The 20,000-nt window shown below is 45.8% G+C and overlaps 1 protein-coding gene across 1 annotated transcript in view; it reads left to right on the top strand.

The window, feature by feature from the left end:
- cxcl12b (chemokine (C-X-C motif) ligand 12b (stromal cell-derived factor 1)) overlaps positions 1 to 3,923 on the top strand; it is an 11,571-nt gene extending 7,648 nt beyond the window's left edge. Inside the window, 1 exon segment of the mRNA XM_060048028.1 lies at positions 1,433 to 3,923. Within this exon segment, the coding sequence (XP_059904011.1) occupies positions 1,433 to 1,469 (37 nt within the window). The 3' untranslated portion in view covers positions 1,470 to 3,923.
- The last annotated feature ends 16,077 nt before the right edge of the window (positions 3,924 to 20,000 follow it).

The following is a 20,000-nucleotide window of genomic DNA, read 5'->3' as shown; positions in this document are numbered from 1 at the left end:
CACACACACACACACGCATGCACAAAAGCCCAGCCACACACACATACACACACACACACACGCACGCACACACACACACACGCACACATTCCCCCTTGGAAAGCGCACACACACACATGCGCACACACACATCCCCCTTCGTACACACACACACACACACGCACACACACACATGCACACACACACATGCACACACATACATATACACACGCACACACGCACACACACAAAATCCCCCCCTTCAAACACACACAGGCACACACACAAGCGCATGCAAGCAAACACACACACACACACAGACACACACACCCACACACATTCCCACTGTCTATGAAAGTCGAGCGTGAGACGGAGCAGATACATCACGAGAACCCAGAAAGTGAAATATAACAGCGCTGCACCCCAAGTGTTGCTTCCAAGGACATAAAAATGCCATCAAAATGGTCTTCGGCAATTATTTAGGGCAGAGTTATTATCTGTGAAGGGTCTTTCATCGCAACGAGAAAAAAGCCCACCTGAATCAATCACTCCTTTCTCCTGCAGCAGACGTCGACAATTTGTATAGAAATCTGGCCCATAAAATTAGATTGATTTTGTCTGTCTTGGCTAATTTCTGAGGTCCTCCTCCTCACTACTTGCCGACACATTAGAATTTACTGTTAAAGTTTTGAGTTAGAAAACATTTTAGATTATAAAAATAAAATACAATATATATATAAATATGTCCCACTGCTACTGTCCTTTATATGAACAAGCCAGGCAGTTAGGATGCGTGTGGACCGCTCATAAACATGCTCCGAGCACGTCTGGAGAACATTAGCACCGGCTTCGTTGTCAGCCTCTGACAAAAACTATAAAATCCTAAAACCCCTAAAAAATAAATTCCAAAAAGGTAAGAAAAAAAAGGGGAAAATAATTTCCATTGCGTCATGTGGTCACCACCTGACCAGGTGTGGCATAGCAGCAGATCCATGAACGCGGCCTGAACTTGATTATGCTGCGATACAGTTACCTACTGCATCCCTGTAACGCTAAACACACAGAACACACTGTGGGGAACGTTTAACTGGGAGTTAACCCGGTCTCTTTATCGTGCAAACTGCATGGAGTGGAAATTATATTACAGTTCATGCAGTACCCTTACTAGCATACACACATTGTGAGTTTGAGGTTAGGCTGAGCTGAATGAACTGCGTCAGGATTTATAATGCGTCAAATGGCTCATAAAGCCGACATACCGATTTTTCCGTATGCTTACTAGAAGAACTCACTCAGATAATGTTACCTGCTCCTGTTTCAAATTATCTACTTTAGTCCCTGTCTTTACATAAAATCATAAGACCACGGACACACAAAGGGAAATTACCCATTCCTCTCCAAAAATGTGTTGAACCCTTCTAATCGGTGCTCCTTTTCCCCCCTCTCTCTGCAGGGTGAAGAAATCCAGGAGACGCAATCACAAAGCCTAAACAAATCAAGTCAAGGGGGGATTGCACGCTGAGGACCTGGCAACGCGGGGAGCCAACAGGGGGCCGCACCGGGACCTCTCCTTCCACTGCTACGGATGTATGTTGCATGTCACGCACGCGTACCACCCGTCCACCCGGCTTGGGACCAGTCACAGTGCCAGCACTTCTCCGCCAGAATAGTCCTTCCCAGCACTGCTGTTTCTGCCGCTGGATCAAGCTTCTCCCTTAAAGACACATCTTCCATTATAGCACCAAGTGCATTTATACCTTTTTGCATATAGGAATGTCAGAATTGCGTGTGATTTCACATACTGAGGGTGTATGTGCATTAGTGCATGAATGTGTGTGCGCGTGCGTGCATGTGTCCGTTCATGTATATGTGCATCAATTTGTGTGTGTGTGCGTGAGTGGATGCATGTTTGTGTGAGTGCATGCCTTCTTGTTTGAGTGTGTGCGTGCTTGAGTGTTTGGGTGCGTGTGTGCACAGAGAATGTACAACAGCAAACTGAATGTGTGACTGTGTGCGAGATGTTTCCTACTGTACAATGCAGTCAAGCTATAGCATATGAACTCTCATCTGTGTATCACTTGCATGGGTTTCAATCCCAGGGTGTGGGTCACGCCAAATGGGGTTCTAGGGACATATAGACATGCCAGTGGGCTGCTCCGTAGGTGGGCGACCAATCAGGACAGGGTTCAGCTAACAAAATGTCTTCCTCTTTGTTGTTGTTGTTGAGGTTTTGGGAGTGCTGAGTTCAAACAGTGAAGGGAAGTTCACAGACACTTTTCAGGACCAGGCACTGACGAGACGGTGCTTTCTGTTTTATATGCGGGGGCCAGAGCCATCACGACTAAAGTATTTCACTGTATGTTTTATGCAAGACGCAGGGGTTTTAATTGTACTGTTATAGCCACCTCTCATGTAAGTTACATTATAGTACATAAGCTGAGTATGCTTAAAACGAAGGCCTTTACCAAGAACTTCCACTGGCGCATTCCCTTAAAGAGGTCAACTCGTGCTGTGAACTCAGAGGGGAGGTTAACCATACTATGGCTGTGCTGACATTTCTTTTTGCAAAAGCATCGTTCTTATCAATGCAGGGATATCACATATCAATGCAGCTTTTTTTTTATGGACTAAACATATTCTACATCTTAGTGAACAAAGACCAAATATGTCTAAGAAATAGGTAATACGCATATCACACACCTTTTTTGTCATTTGTTTTTTATACAATATTACACCAATTTGTTCATCTTAACATGAGTGTATATGTTTTATTAAATATGGAATATAAAAGAGATTTAAATCCTCATCAATGCCTGAAATGATTAAAGTTATATTGAAAGGGAATGCTAATCGGTTAAATATTTTATTTGTTTATCCTTTATATATTTAGACATTTGAGCCACTTTACAAAAAGATGCTTCTTCTTAATGTAATTATTTTTGTATTGTTTTTAATATTTGCATTTTATGCAAGCTACAGCATGCAGTACTCAATGAAGACGTTGTGTTTGAGATTGTTTCATCAGTATTACCACAGTATTATAATATTAACGACAGCCTTCATGCTTTTTCTAAAAAGTTCACGGGTATGCATACACAGCCACAAGTACACATCCACACAGACACACGGATAACATGCATATATCTGATCATTTTGAAAATGGGTCTCCAACATACTGTTTAAATGTTAAAACAAATATTTATCTCACTGTTTCTGGGTTGTGTCAATTACCCACGAGTCATTCGTTTTGAAGGCAGCAATTTCATTTCTTGTGTCAATAGAGCTATCAGCTATAGGGTAGAGGGATTTCTCAGAACCCATACAGTGGAACGGCATATGTTTCTAATCTGGCCAATCACTTGCCCCCTATGTGCATTTTCACCTTGGTTTTCCTTACAATGAAAGAATAATGTGTGTTTATTTTCTTTGGTGAGGGGCAGAGGCATATATTCTATATGTTTTAAATTCTCGCTGTTATTTCAAACCATTTTACACCAATTTGGAAATTGGCTCACCGTGCCAACAAATCAGGTCGCAGAGAGACTCAGCTGTACTGGTCTTTATATGTTGTCATGGGGATATCTATGGAGTTATTATTCTGACCAAATGTACACATTTTTAACAATTTATTGTTGTCATTTTTATTTTTCAGTCTTTCTCATTGCAAAGTGATATGTTGTAGGCCGAGTGTAACAAGGGAAAAATAGAGATTTCAGAGGAGTTTATTTCCCTTGGGTGTACATAAATATTTTTGTCAAACTGGCTGCAAAAGTTCTACTTAAGACCCCAAGAAAATGTGAAATGGTGGCTTTTCTTTCTGGGCAGCTTCAAGCATGTATTATCTTTCTAACCTTCTGAGATTTCACTGCCGGTAAACCGAGAGAGAAAGGTCCAGCCTTTATGTTACTCCCTATTTCAATAAAGTGTTACACAATTTAAACGGATTGATTCGTCCTACCTTGTCATTATTGATTCATCAACTCATCACAATTTTCCATACAGCACATGCAGTATGTAAGCCAATATAAAGCTTTACGTATTGTTACAATTTAAATCCGGGAAGAAATTCCAGAAACATTAGAACTGCTAGGTCAAAGCTCGTTCACTTTAGACGCTACTTCTGCCAAAATAAAGTAGAGAAAAGGGTTTGAAAAGCTTGGAAAAACAGCTGTCATGGCAGAGTTTACGTGAGAGTGATTCTTATAGATACGAGCCACACCACCGTCTTCTGACAGGTGGATGCGGGTTTGAGTCCAGGCCCTATAGGCCTGCTCATTACGCCCCAGTTGAAGGGTAAACCAGACCAATAGCGGCCTATTTTATAAGAAAACTGGCTCTCCTTATCCATTACCGCAGCGCTATCGCTTAGCAATTTCCACTACAGTAGTTCCGTTTTTTTTCTTTTTTACTTTTTTGTCTGTGGGGCGGTGGTCTCCGGGGGCAACAAGACCCTGCGCTTTACAGCGCGTTAACCGCGCTGTAAAGCCATTACCCGCCCTGTCTGAGCTTTTCAACACCTGAGGTTTCACGGTCCTCGCTGGCTACGGTTCATCGCTAGTCCGCGGCTCGGAACTGTCTCCGCTAATAAAGTGGAAACCGCGCCGACGGGATTAATTCCACGCTGCCGTTTCTTCCCACAATGCCCATGTTCACAAGCAACTGGAGACGCGACTGACTGGAAAGGGGAGCAGGCGTTTTTGGTTGCGGGTCGGACTCCCATGTTTCTCGGGGGGTTCTTGGGGCGAACTCACGAGCGGTTAAAGAACGTGTTGGGTGTGATTAGCTGAGAGCGCGGCGGACTGAGGCGGGGGACTGGCGTTGCGCTGCGGAATAGCGTGCGGGTCAGTTAGACGCCTCGCGGCTCCAACTTCACGCGCTCTCGCTCCGATCCGACAGAGGAAACGTGTGTTCGTGTTTAATTGAGGAATTCCGAGGACACAGAAAACATGTGTTTCAGGTGGCGGTGTTAAGTATGTCTAACCGTAACTACATTAAAATCACAAGAAGCCCAATTTTAATAAAGCACTTCTAGGGGACTGCAAAGAAAAAAAAACTGCTTATGCAAAGGCGATGATTATCGCCTTTGCATAAGGAGTAATTTCCACCCCTGGTTCAATAGAGAGAGATTTTGCTCTTGTGGTATTAATTCAGACCCTATTAGCAGCATGCAGATCCATAGTGTACTAACACGTGATGAGAAAACAGGACCTCACACACACACACGTATTGTAAAGCTGAAAAGAACATACAGCGTTCGATCTCCAAACATTTCACAATTCAAGTTTTGTGTACGACTCTCTTGCCAAGAGCGGCAATATTTACTGTATATACACTGGCTTGTTTAACCAAACAATGTTCAAATCAAATCTGCAGCTTTGTAATGTCCATGCATCAAAAATTACCATTTAATAACCAATTATATATACAATATACAATAAAAAGCTCCACACTCTAAGAGAGGCGCATCTACTATCGCCAAACAGAGAAAAGGGTGTTTTCCTTTAAGCTTTGTTATAAGATGAAGACAATCGATTCAGGTATGTCTAAGACCTTTGGACAGAGGGTTTTGTTCCTGGTTTATTACAGCGGAAATTACCGACTCTTTACTGCTGAACCCTGGTTCCAAATCAGGGGGCCTCAGCCCATAGGGGCCCCGCAAAGCCCTGGGTCGCCCCCCAGCAGCCATCCATTCACATTACCTGAGGCCGGGAGCGTAACCAGCCCGGACATCGCGCTGCCGGGCTCATCTGGGCCCCGGGGATTATGGGTAATCTCGGGTGATTTGAGGCTCTTTATTGTACATCTTTGAACAACTTAATTCCCTGCTGGCTCCGTGGTGGGTAATGGAAAACACGTTGGCTGTTGGAAAACCACCCTGGCCCCTGTGTTTGTTGTGTGTGTGTGTTGGTGTGTGTTGGTATGTGTGTGTGTGTGTGTTGGTGGGTGTGTTGGTGTGAGGGTGTGTGGGAGAGAGAAAGAGGGAGAGACAGGCAGAGAGAGAGAGAGAGAGAGAGAGAGAGAGAGAGAGAGAGAGAGAGAGAGAGAGAGAGAGAGAGAGAGAGAGAGAGAGAGAGAGAGAGAGAGAGAGAGAGAGAGAGAGAGAGAGAGAGAGAGAGAGTGATTATGTGTAAAACTGACATATGTGTACAACTGACGGAGTAAGAATGATTAAAAAAATGGTGGCTGTGATTACATTTCTACTCGGGCATTTGTAAACGTCTTATAACACGTGTGTCTGTCTGTGAATGTTTGCGTGTGTGTCAACGTGTGTGTGTGTGTGTGATCGTGTGTATCTGTGTGTGCATGTCTGTTTCTGTGTGTGTGTGTGTGTGTGTGTGTGTGTGTGTGTGTGTGTGTGTGTGTGTGTGTGTGTGTGTGTGTGTGTTTCTGTGTGTGTGTGTGTGTGCCTGTCTGTCTGTGTGTGCAAGTGTGTGTGTGTGTGTGTGTGTGTGTGTGTGTGTGTGTGTGTGTGTGTGTGTGTGTGTGTGTGTGTGTGTGCGTGCGTGCGTGCGTGCGTGCGTGCGTGTGTGTGTGTGTTTGTGTGTGCGTGTGTGTGCGGTGTGCGTGTGTGTGTGTGTGTGTGTGTGCATGTCTGTTTCTGTGTGTGTGTGTGTGTGTGTGTGTGTGTGTGTGTGCCTGTCTGTCTGTGTGTGCAAGTGTGTGTGTGTGTGTGTGTGTGTGTGTGTGTGTGTGTGTGTGCGCGTTTGTGTGCGGTGTGTGTGTGTGTGTGTGTGTGTGTGTGTGTGTGTGTGTGTGTGTGTGTGTGTGTGTGTGTGTGTGTGTGTGTGTGTGTGTGTGTGTGTGTACGTTTGGCAGATGAAAGTCATGCCAGCGTAGGATGTGTAAGGATCGTGTTTAGGGTTCAGAATTAGAGGATTTTGCAGAACAAAACATACTTTCACGTCCCTTTTCTCTGTTCAGGGACCAGGGACACATAAACCTGGTCAAACAGAATGCAGAGACAGAGACACCCACCCCCCCTCAACACAAACACACACACACACACACACACACACACACACACACACATTCCTAGAGGAAAAATAAATAATATAAAAGGACATAAATGGGTTTAGATGGTGAATATATGTTCAATGGAATGAAGATTGATGGATGCATATATTTGCATAGACACACTAAGAATTATACACACAATGACAAAGGCATTCCCACAAACATACACACTTTCACACACACACACACACACACACACACACACACACAGTCATCAAACCACCCAAGGTGAGATTATTGAGCACTCAGTTTGGACCAAAGCACCAAGAAGCTGAGAACACCTGGCTAGCCTCTCTCTCTCTCTCTCTCTCTCTCTCTCTCTCTCTCTCTCTCTCTCTCTCTCTCTCTCTCTCTCTCTCTCTCTCTCTCTCTCTCTCTCTCTCTCTCTCTCTCTCTCTCTCTCTCTCTCTCTCTCTCTCTCTCTCTCTCTCTCTCTCTCTCTCTCTCTCTCTCTCTCTCTCTCTCTCTCTCTCCCCCTCTCATGCCTTATGGTGTACAGCGTTCAATCTCACTTCTCCCTCGCATGGCACAATTGGCACACATTTTCCATCGCAGATAAGAAAGCCCTCCACCACCACCTCCTCCACCTCCTCCACCCCCACCTCCTCCACCACCTCCTCTCCCACCCCCGCCACCACATCCACCGCCTCTTTACAACCTAACCACCCCCAGAACTCCAGGCACAGGCGAGCGCCATAACCATACACAAACATGGGCACACCGCGCCCTCACATGTGGAGGGGAGTTAATTGCTACCTATAAACACACACACACACACGCTGTGTACCCATAAAACACTAACACAAACACACACAGGCACACATTGACACACGATGATGAAAGTCTTGATGGTTTCCGCTGCCACAGAAACCGCTGAAGAAAAAAAAAAAGAGAGAATAGAAGCAAAAAAGTCTCTGGGCTCGTTTTGTTCTAATCAAACAGTCGGTGGTTAATGTAAACAGTGAGGGCACCAGAAGGTTGTTAGATCCGTCACCAGCCCAGGGAGAGAGTGTTGCCTTGACCTTGCAGGGGGGAAAGGGGGTCGCGGGCGGTCACCGCCGGTAACTGATGGTCGATCAGAGTCCCGACATGTTTTCATACAAACACGTGTGACCGAGGCGAGAGGGCCCCAGCTAGGGTTGCCAACTTTCAGAAATTAAAATAAGGGACGCCCACCCACGGGCCCGACTCCTGTGGGGCGGGGCGCCCGCAGCAGTGGTATGTTTTATTTTGTGCTGGTGTTTTTAGTAAAGGGTTGATCAAGAAAGGAATTAGTCATACTTAAATCTTGAAATGCTTTATTACCACATAACATTCTCTTATAAAGTGCAGTCAATTAAATCTTGAATGAAATCTCTGTGTGGCGTGTGCAGCAATGAACTTTTAAAATATAAACTAAATAAACTGAGAACTTCATGTTACTTTTTAAGTGCATAACTATAGGGACTCTCTTTGAAAATTTTTACAAAAAAAACCAGTACAAATAAACAACAAAAACACTTATAAACTTATGTAAAAAAATAAAGTGCAAAAGATTACTCCTTCCCTCAACATTACTCCTCCCCTCAAAACTGTTACTTCTTTTGCAGGTGTACTTCTTGTTACTCCTTGCAGCACTGAGTAACTCTTTGTCTTTCAAAGCGCTGTTGTAAAACTCTGAACAGGACTGCTCAAAGTTGAGAGTGATCAGGAGCTCACTTCTCATGAGCTCTGTGGAGCACCTGTTCCTGCAGTCACTCCATTTGTTGGCCATTCTGGAGAAGATCCTTTCCACACATCCAGTGGATGCTGGGATGCTCAGGATGTGTCTGGTGATAGACAGCATGTTTGGCAGGTCAGCTACTCGAAAGAGAGCCACCCACCTGGCAGCCACACCTTTGGACTTCCATTCATCTTCAGCATCTTCTTTGAGCCTCTTCAGAATGGGTTTTGCTGTGGAGCATTCATCATAAAGTTCATCCATGTTGACTTTATGGATGAGGTTGAGCTTGGTGGTCACCCTCTCAATGTCAGTAAAGGTCATGGTGCCATGGTGCAGAGAGAGAGGTTGCAGTGAGAACAACCAGTAGTCTTCAGAAAAGTTGAACCATTTCTCAACATATGAGAGTGCTGTGTTGAGGAATGCAGTAAAATCTGCCCTTGCCATGTCAGCATCAAGTGGATGGAGACGCTGCAGCTTCAATTTAGTTAAGTAGCCATAGAACTGTTAATCTCGTCTCTGTGTGAGCTTTTGCTTGAAGTTTTCCATGATGGAATATAACTCAACACAGGTGGTTTCATCACTCTCCAGCTTCTTTACAACTTCCTCAAAGAGAGAGAGGATATTATTGCAGAGAAGAAGGTTGCATGCTGTCCTGTTGCATGCTGTCTGATGTCAGACAGCCCACCGTGCGCCACTGAAAACACTTGCCGACATATTTAACAACTTGCCTTGTAAACATCTCCACTGACGCTGTCCAGCCAAGGATGTGCGTCTTCCCACTCACGTCCGTACTTCTGCAAGCGTTTACGCTTTTGAGGACGTGGTGGAGTATCGGGTGTAGCGGACATTTTTAAAAGGCGCAGGTTTTGTGAGCAGCGCCGGTGTGTGGTGTCTGTCGCTAGGCAACCGTGACCACCACACGCATGCGCAGACACACAGATGACCGGAGCCGGTCTTGCGTAGATCCCGCCGCGACAATTTTGCTGACCGTAGTATTCCCTGTGTTTTGTTTTGATCATTATTGTTAGATTTAGTATTTGTGTGTGTGACAGACATGTGTATTGGACATTTATGGAAATACGGAACAAATTGCGTCCCGTATTGGTTCAATACGGGACGCAACATTTAATTGCCAAATAAGGGACGATTCCGTATTTTACGGGACGGTTGGCAACCCTAGCCCCAGCGGAGCCCAGTTAAAGGAAGAAGATGGATACCATCATTTATCAGCTCCCACAAAGGGGGGCTGGAATGTAATACGTCTTTGTGAATTCGCTTTTTCTTTTTTAAAAGAGAAAGGGCTTTGAGAAAGAAGACAATTGTTAAAAAAAAGAAGCCGCCATCATCAGTCTGGTTGGACGAAACGTTTAGCGCGAGCTAACGATAGCCTAGCGTGACGGTCCGCTCTTTCATGCTGAGCGCGAACGTGGGCGTTTGTGTGTCGCGGTCACACCCAGATGCAGTTGGCATTCGGTAGACAAGCCTCATTAAGAGGGCTTGGCTACGATAGGCTGACTTCCCAGCCTATCGGATCATAAGGTAGACGGCGACGATGCACAAAATGGAGGCAATTAACATAGCGCCACAACAACCGCAAGAATGTTTATCTCCGCAAGACATTTACGTCTCGCGCCGAGGATCAAAAGCCTTGTTTTGTTGTCGATTGGAACGTCTTTCAAGGGGTTTAATTTTAATTGTTCTTCTTCCAGAAGCAGAAATCTGAGTCTAAACAAGGCTCTGCCATACAGAGGAACTTGTTTCTCAACAACTGCATGGGGCTTTTTTTTTTTCTTTTGAGACGTATATGTTTACTTTAAACACATAAATACTTTGAATCTGTGATTTGTGGAGACGGGTTTGCAACCTCGAGGAAGAGAATTCAACGGTTTTGGCTTTGAATGTGACGTATATCTGAAGGCCAGATAACTCCTTCAAGAGACCAGAAAACTCCTAAGAGGTCAGATTACTCCTCAAAAGGGAGGCCAAACCACTCCTCCAGGAGAAGGCCAGAGAACTCCTCTAAGAGGTCAGATTACTCTGAGAGGAGAAGACCAGATAACTCCTTCAAGAGGAGGCCAGAGAACACATCCAAGAGGTCGGATAACTCCTCAAAGAGGAGGCCAGAGAAGTCCTTTAAGAGGAGGGCAGAGAAGTCCTTTAAAAGGAGGCCAGATTACATCTCCAAGAGGAGGACGAGGCCAGATATCTCCTCTGAGAGGAGGAGGAGGCCAGATTACTCCTCCAAGAGGAGGAGGAGGTCATAACTCCTCCAAGAGGAGGCCAGATTACTCCTCCAAGAGGAGGAGGAGGCCAGATAACTCCTCATCAACTCCCCTTGGGCACATCGTAACTCCCCCCCCTGACCACATCAATAAGACAGTGGTTACTATTATTTGGAGTGTATTATTGCATTCAGCATCTGCTGTGTCATCTGGTCTCTGGGGCTGACACATCTGGATCACCTCCAGACCGTGGGCAAAAAATATATGATGCAATTAATTGTATATAAATATAAATATATAAATAAAAATAAATGATAGAATAAAGTGGAGAATCCAGTGGATCACCACTTTCCCTTATTTTGTTCATTAATCTTTACTCTTTCTGACTTCCGTTCTTTCTTAAAAGGGTTCATCATATATGTTCTAACCATCTTCATTGTTTTATTTATTTTTTGCTTCATTAGACCCCTCTACAGCCCTCCAAAGCCCATACATGAACTAGAAAATGATTCCATCATTCCAACGGTTACCTAATATACAGTATACGTTGATTTAATAACCAGGCTAAATGTCCATTGGGAAGATTTTTTTTTATTCCTTTTCCAATGGGAGTTATGGAATTATTTAAGGCTTGTGTCAACGTCAAGCAAAGCCTTCTGCCTCTTAACAAGAGATATGCTGAAACCACATCAGATTACATCTTTTCCTAATTTATGATTTTCAGTTAAATTAAATACAAAACTCTTTATTTGAAGGATTGAAGGACAAATTGCATAGTCCAATAGAGTGGTACATAACACAGAAAGTTTAAAATATACATAAATACAAATAGGTTTTACACATTATAAAACTAGAGGCAAATAATGCAATTGATCAATGTTATAGTGATAGGGACACTCATTGCTGTGAGGTGCTGTTTATGCTGGTTCTACATGAGGCAAGTGTATCCAGTGCTCAGTGCTGAACACTAAACACCACTGAAGGCCCTTGAGCCCAGATGTCGTGCTAGGGTTCGAATCCCGTCCACCAGAGAAGCTATGTACAGTCACGACCCAGCTACGTGGGATTCTGGGGCTTTGGCACAAGCCAGCGGTCCAACAGGCCTTTTCTCTCTAGCGCGGTCATTACAATAAGCTGTCAAGCTTTATTACGGCCCAGTTTCCCTGATTGACCCCCCCAGAGGTCAAGTTGTTCTCATATCCAGTAATAACGCCCCAAAATTCATAGCGTGAACTCGGAGGACAACGCTTGAGGGTTTAGGCCAGGAAGTGAACTCTCTGCAGCACGATACATGTGTTCCATTAGTTTCTGTCTCGTACGCTACACATGTTTCTGACTCAGACGATCACAGGTGACAGGTGTCTTGTACGGACGGCAGAATCAACATGACATTAACACGTGTGTTATCATCGTCATATTTGTTTTTTTACTACGATTCCGTTTGGAAAAACATAAAAATGTGGGACATCAAAAAAAAGCACCAGCTGTTTCGCGGCGTCAGTGCGATGCTGAAGACATGGGACTCATGCATGCGTTGCCAAGCCCTGTCAGCTCCCTGTTCAGGGGAGAGTCTGCCGTTGGATGGATGTTTCAGAGACACAGAGACACGGACGTTGGTTGCCATGCCGCTGGATAGGAGCCCCAAACAGACGTTCGCCAAGTCGCTTGGCGAGATCTCAAGACCCATCTTGAGCACTTCATCTCCTGCCCTACTACCCTGGTGCACCCAACATGTTCCTCATAAATAATACGAGGGATAAATCTAATTGTTCCGATTATTTCAATTTAGCAACATAAAACAACATGTTTTATGTACTTAACTTTATATATATATATATATATATATACTTGGTCTCTTAATTCAGCTTTTTATTTTTCTGCCAAGTGCTTTATTGTTTCTTGATGTTATAGATAGAGAGCTCAAAAGTAAGAGAGACATTGAGAGAGAGGGAAAGAGGAGGGGAAGAAGAGCGAGCAAAAGAGAGAGAGAGAGAGAGCGAGAGAGGGGTGAAGAGAGAGAGAGAGAGAGAGAGAGAGGGGGGAGAGTGGGGAGAAGAGAGAGAAAGAAAGAAAGATAGAGAGTGACAGTGAGAGACAAAGTGAGAGCGAAAAGACAGAGTGAGAGAATGAGAAAGATCTAGAGAGAGCAAGAGAGAGAGGGAGCGGGAGAGAGAGAGAGCAAGAGAGAGAGTCAGAGACAGAGGGAAGATATTCTTGGAGACGCAACAGTAAAAGATTCTGCCTGTTGCCTCTGCAGGCTGATAACACTCAGTGGAAACTATCTAGTCATGAGAAACATTCCCCATATCCATTAGGACCAACACACACACACACAAACACACACACACACAGTCCCATATACACACACACATACACACACATAATTCTAGAGAAACACACACACACAGAACAAAGTAATAAACAGACATTAAAATGTCAACAGATCGTGTGCAAACTTCAGCCCCTTCAAATGCACGTACAACCCCATGATGCATCCTGAGTAGAGGAACCAAAGATCAGCCATGTGCTTAAAGGCTCTCACAAACACACAGAACAGAACACCAAAACGGCATTCGGTTGTGTGCAAACTTTGTACGCATTAAGTGCACGCGACAAACCTCTACTGATACTTAGGAGAGGAAAGGCAGATATAAACACATAAATACATACACACACGCACACACACACACACACACGCACACACACACACACACACACACACACACACACACACACACACACACACACACACACACACACACACACACACACACACACACACACACAGCTAGCATCTTACCCTCGTTGCCTGAGGGACTGGGGGGAGTTTACCATTTCTCAGATGGTAGACAAATAAACGGAGGATCCGGGCCAGAGAATGTCTGGTAAAACAGAGCGCTGACAGGGTGCTGAGCTGTCACATGACGCAGCTCTGACATCCATAGGAGGCACCCTACTCACAGGGGCCGAAGGTCGCCGGACTACCAGGGTGGCATTGTTGATCTTTGTTCTCGGTAAAGCCCCCCAAAACCACACACACACACTCCCCCTCGGGACCCCCCCCTGAGCAGCCGTCATCATCAGCGGGCATTTGTCCAAACATGGACGTTTTTGGAACCAAGACGTTGTCAGGGAGAGTACAGTTTAGGATCAGGGGAACGTGGAGCCAGAGGGTTGATGGAGGGTGGGTTGCTACCAGAGCCTGCACAGCGTCTCTGCGCCGCGTCTGGGTTCGTGCGTGTTCCCGCCACGGGCCTGGGACAGAGTCAGACGAGGTCATTCTTATTTAGCGACCTTTCGCTTTACAGAGACGCACAGGAGCGTCACAAGGTACTTGACATCGGGTCAACTAGGCCGAGGCTCACGGCTTAACGTTCAGCAGCCCCTCCTGAGGGTTGTTGGAGGTGAATAGAGGGAGTGCAGGCAGGCAGGCAACACACGCCGGGGACTGAGAGGAGCGGAGGAACGAGGGAGGGGTGAGACAAAGGAGATCGGCAAAAATTTGAAATGCAGGAAGGTGTTTTTCTTCATCATAAAGGTGTCCGGTCTCCATCAGAGAGCTGGACGTTCATTGTGCGTAGCTGGTCAATTCTCAACTCCACGTTTGAATCTTCTGTGGGGCTAGATATGGCCAGGAACGCAGGCCCAACCAACCGCGGCCCCCAGCCGCTATAAAGTATAGTAGATGGTCCGAGGGATAACCAGAGATTTGGCGACCGCTGGGGCTGCTTCCACCCGATACGAGCACGGGTCATCTTTCAGGAGCATGCCTGCTTCCCGTCTCAGTGAGGGCGCTTTCCTCGCTGGAGAAAAAGTGCCTTTAAAAGACAGAAAAGAGAGGGAGAGGGAGAATAAGTCAGGGAGAGGGGGAACACGCCGGAGGGACGGAGGGAGGGATGTTGGCGTCCATCAGGGAAGCCGTGTTCAAAGCGTTTTTTGGTGAGGAAAGACAGAGCTGCTCTGTGGTTTCCCTGCTGAAGAAGTGGACAGTGATAGAGGACAAGGGCTTTGGCATGCTAGGCTCACCACTCGTGTGTTGCTATTAGCCTGTGGTACATTATTATGGGATGCATACTTTCCAAATCATTCCAACATTTGGACATCAGCCAAACAAGGATTATCAGAATCCATCAGGTATCAAGCGGATAATGTTAGAATGTCACGTCAGGGGGCGGGTCTAGCTCAAAATGAACCGCCATTGGCCAAATAAATTGTCATTCCCTGGAAATAAAGTGTCTGTGTGAAGAATTTGTCAGGCAATTTCTCATTGTATGTTAGGAATGGTATCTGTGTCTATAGAATTGATCCTAAAGTGATAGCGAAGTGAGGTAAGGTAAAAAATAAATCACAAACATATTATTTTTTGGTTTAAGATACATAATGAAGAAGATTTTAAATAAAGCTGTATGAGATTTATATGATTTATATGAAGATATTGTATATGACGTTGACGTTGTGAACTCTATGAGATCTAAGCTCAGAGCATTAAATGTCTATATTGCAACCGTCCAGCAATGCATAATCTCATACTACATAGTGAACCACAATTCTTACCCCACCTCTCTCTCTCTCTCTCTCTCTTGTCTGCCTCTCTCTCTGCAGACAGTTCCCAGGCCAATTACACTGATTCATGTCTTCAGATGTCTTCATTCAGAATGAATCTGCCAGCTAAAAGAGAGTGATGGGAGTGGGAGAGAGAGAGCTTGGAAATATATATGGGTGTGTGTCTAAGATCATGTGTGTATGTTAAAACAATGTTCAGAGTGCAGCATGACAGGCGATTTTGCTATGTGTGTGTCTGCATGTGTTCATGTGTGTATATGTGCTTGCATATGTTTGTCCGTGTATATGTGTGTGTGCACGTGTGTGTGTGTGTGTGTGTGTGTGTGTGTGTGTGTGTGTGTGTGTGTGTGTGTGTGTGTGTGTGTGTGTGTGTGTGTGTGTGTGTGTGTGTGTGTGTGTGTGTGTGTGTGTGTGTGTGTGTGCGCGCGCGCGTGCGTGTGTGTTGACTCTGTTGACAGCTCTGTCAACACAGCAGGTCTGGTCACGGTACATTGTATCTGTTGGCTCAGCTCAAACGTTCAGCCCTCAAAGGAAAGTGTGTTTTAAATAGCCATACGTCTTGATTACCTTATTTGAAGTGAAGGGGACCAAAAGAGCACTTTAATATGCACACAGAAAGACAGAAAGACAGAGAGACAGACAGGCCAGACAGACGTACCTACAAAACTTCTAAATTAGGATGAAGACAATTTGAATGACTTTTAAAAAAAGGCTTACAATCACTGCCAAGCCACCCTTCTGACCTCTTAAATGTCTTGGCGTAAGCTAAATATCCGAAATTGAGCACAGCCTATGTAAACAGAACTTCCCTTATTTTAAGCTTGGATAAACGACCATTGTTTAATCTGCAAGAGGAATGGGGTGCTGGGAGACACAGAGGGACGTGCTCAGCGTCTAGAGTTGGCTACGTAAGTCCTGAGATACGAAAGACTTCAAAGGGGAGAGAGTGAGAACAAAGTGAGAGAGGAGAGAGTGGGAGTCCGGCTGAATTCACTCCTTTTCCCTCAATTGATTGTCTCTCCCTCTGAACGGCCAGGTTCACAAGAACGCCGCTCCCCGTACACACCGAGTCCTTTGTTTCGGACGGTCCACGAGCGGCCGCGTCCCCCGACACTGACTCACATCATCTTTCAGTCAGACAAAGACTCGTCAATGAACTGAGCCAAGGCATCAGCCCCAAACAAACTACGCCTTCCTTCCGAAAATACTGACAAGAGAGAGTGATCGAGAGCGAGAGAGAGAGGGAGAGGGAGAGGGAGAGAGAGAGAGAGAGAGAGAGAGAGAGAGAGAGAGAGAGAGAGAGAGAGAGAGAGAGAGAGGGAGAGAGAGAGAGAGAGAGAGGGAGAGAGAGAGCACATGCTCCAGACCAAAGGGAGTAGTCCCAAATTAACTCAAGGGTGTAATAATGTGTGCCTTTGCCGCAGAAGAGAGGGTAAGATTACGTTGTCATCACACGTAACGCACACACGGGACAGAGTTGTGTATTTGTCTTTATCTTTAATGACGACCCATGGAAGTGATTCATCATTGTCCATTTACACTTCGGTCAGCCGTGTTTGTGATTTTTTCTAAATTGGCTCTGGCGGACAGCAGATGAACACCACTGGAGGGGTGGGTGTGTGTTCGTGTGCGTGCGTGCGTGCGTGCGTGTGTAGGGGGGGACTTTAATGAAAGTCCTGCTCAGTGTCAGCCATGTCCCAGACTTATGGCAGCCTGACCACAGTGGTGTGTGTGTCCGCCGTGTGTGATCAGATCATTTTCTAGCAAACACATTCTTACACACATCGTTTTGCCAGAGCCATCTGAAATACCTTCGGCATTCATAAGATCCCGTTTGATCTTTGCCTGAATATATGTAAGGCTTTAACCGAACATGTTGGCTGACAAATAGCATAACAAGTGAGCACACACAGATGTCCCTCACACTGGCTTCACCTATCTGATACATAAGCCCTTTATTTTGAATATGTGTATGGATCGAGTGTGTCCTGCGGGAAGCATTTGCTTTGAATCTGATTAGGGGAGAAGATTGCTAACGTCCTAGTGATAACAGCGTAGCGCGTTATCGCGACTGGAATCAAACCCAGTCCCTTGTCCCCTGTTTGAAACAACTCACACTGTGGGACTGGTCAACAAACACGAGTGTTTCCTTTGCTCACCAGGACCAGATGGCACAGGAGGCCATTAGTTAAAGACTTGAGCCCGTCTTGAAAATGGAGGATTTCACAGTCTGCGAGCGGGCCCTTGAAGAAGGGGGCTACCTGCTATTGAAGACAACGCGACACAGATGCCTCCTCGGAACCCGTGTCCAATGGTTAAACCAGGAAACACACACATGCCAGGGCAACTTTGTTTTATTATCAGTGTCTCAGTCGGCCGTCAGGACCTCATCTAAGCCATCTGCCCTGGGGACCCCACCGAACACCCTCGTCTAAAACACGCCAAACGCACACTTTATATCAGTGAGTGGTGAGGAGTGCGGGAGGGCGACGGCCCTTCCGATCAGCGGCTCATCACCCGATCAACTGTTGTCAAACTGCCGGGCTAGCACATCGGGCGGTCGCACCTCCACGCTCCACGGGCACCAATGAATCGTCTCAGATGTGGGTCTCTAACGGCAACAACGCAGGCCTTTTTTTACGGGGCGTCGCGGGGGGGCTGCCGTGGCGGGGAGACACCGCAGGCCAGGCAGCTGTACAAATAGCAGCGCGCGAGGAAGGAAGGGGGGGGGGGGGGGGGGGGGGGGGGGGGCAGGACTGGAGGGCGAGACGGGGAAGAGAGGGAGGCGTTGGGGGGGCTGGTAGAGGACCATGTGGAGGCCTTGTTTCCATCAGGAGTGCGGGGCGGAGAGACGGATGGATGCATGACTGCCTGGTAGTGTTTATGTCGCCTAGCAGGCGACATACATGTCAATGCCGCAGCCGTGTTTCAGGCTAGATTGAATTCGTTCTTCTCCGCGGGTTTGCTAGCGGAGGCTTAAGCGATTTGTATATTTACAAAAAAGGGATTTGTAGGACGGGAACGTTTTTTTGCCCTGTTTATTATTTCAACATTGGTATTTGTTCAATCATTTATTCGTTCAACGGGATTCAGGTTAAAATGGATAAAGTGGGGAAATATGTAACAGTCATACACAAACACAAATATGGTGTCAGTGAGCCTATACAATTTAGAGCAACAATACAAAAGTAAATTACAATTATACAAATAATTCAGAGCAAAAATGTACTCTATTCTTACTAATTCCTAGTACCATCATTCAACACTTTTAAATCAACATAACTCCACAGAGTTCTCTCCTAGTTTGCTTTCTCCACATTAACTATGGCTGAATGAGACAAGGCCATGTTGCGCAAGAGTCCGTGTTTTGATTCTGGTTACCATGAATACAAAAGTGACATCAAAGTGAACCCTTATGTTCAAATGTCATGTTTTAAGATCACACCTTCTGCATTCCCGCCACCACAGAGACGTAGAACGAAGACGAATTCTGTGATAATGAGGGGCACTTAATAGGGAATTAACAGCCATTATAATGATTGCTAGGAAAACAGTAGAACCCAACCAAGAATAGAACCCAACCAAGAATATATTAAAGTCCTCACATCTGCAGCTTTTGGTGTGAATAAAGATAAACACATAAATAGTGAAAGTATGCGTATTAGTGCAGTGAAACATCATACAACTTTGGCAGGTAAATTGCCCAGATTCACGTTGGTGGTTGGGGAGTGTGGACTGACTATGAAACATGTCATTCTAAATCCTGCTGTGCCGCAGAGCCAACCGCCCCGGGAGTTATGCAGCGCTCTGGACTGGACCTTGCCCAATTCCATTCAGCAGACATGTGTGAGTGTCTGGGCAACACTTCACTTCTCTCTGCACCACCAGCATTGTTCTGGAAACTTGAAAATAAAGACCAAACATAACGATTTAATCTCAAAGGCGAATAATGTGTAGGGTAACTTGTAATTACATATTATTCATATCACACCATATTGTATATCTAAAGCTTGACTCGAATAGAGGAGAGGAGAGGAGCAAAGACAGAGGAGAGGAGAGGAGAGCGGTAGAAGGATAGGTGAGTAGAGAAGTGGAAATAAGAGTATAGGTGAGGGCAGGAGCGGAGGAGAGGAGGAGAGGAGACGAGATTAGAGGAGGAGAAATGAGAGGAGAAGAGAGGAGAGGAGAAGAGAGGAGAGGAGAAGAGAGGAGAGTTGAAGGGAGGAGATGGCAAAGTTGAGAGAGGAGAGGAGGGGAGGGGAGGGGGAGAGGAGGGGAGGGGAGAGGAGAGGGGAGGAGAGAAGGGGAGGAGAGAAGAGGAGTGGAGGAGAGAAGAGGTGAGGCCAGACTGGGAAGGAGCGGGGGGTGTCTGGGAGAGGAGAGGGTAGGGTAGGGAGAGGAGAGGAGAGGAGAGGAGAGGAGAGGAGAGGAGAGGAGAGGAGAGGAGAGGAGAGGAGAGGAGAGGAGAGGAGAGTGCAGAGCAGAGTCGGGTGAATTCCCACTCTCTCGGGTATTCTAGC

This window comes from Gadus macrocephalus, chromosome 3, assembly GCF_031168955.1.
Source record: "Gadus macrocephalus chromosome 3, ASM3116895v1".
Lineage (NCBI taxonomy): Eukaryota > Metazoa > Chordata > Actinopteri > Gadiformes > Gadidae > Gadus > Gadus macrocephalus.
Note: the sequence above shows the minus strand (reverse complement) of the source record. Positions and strands in the feature narration are given on the sequence as shown.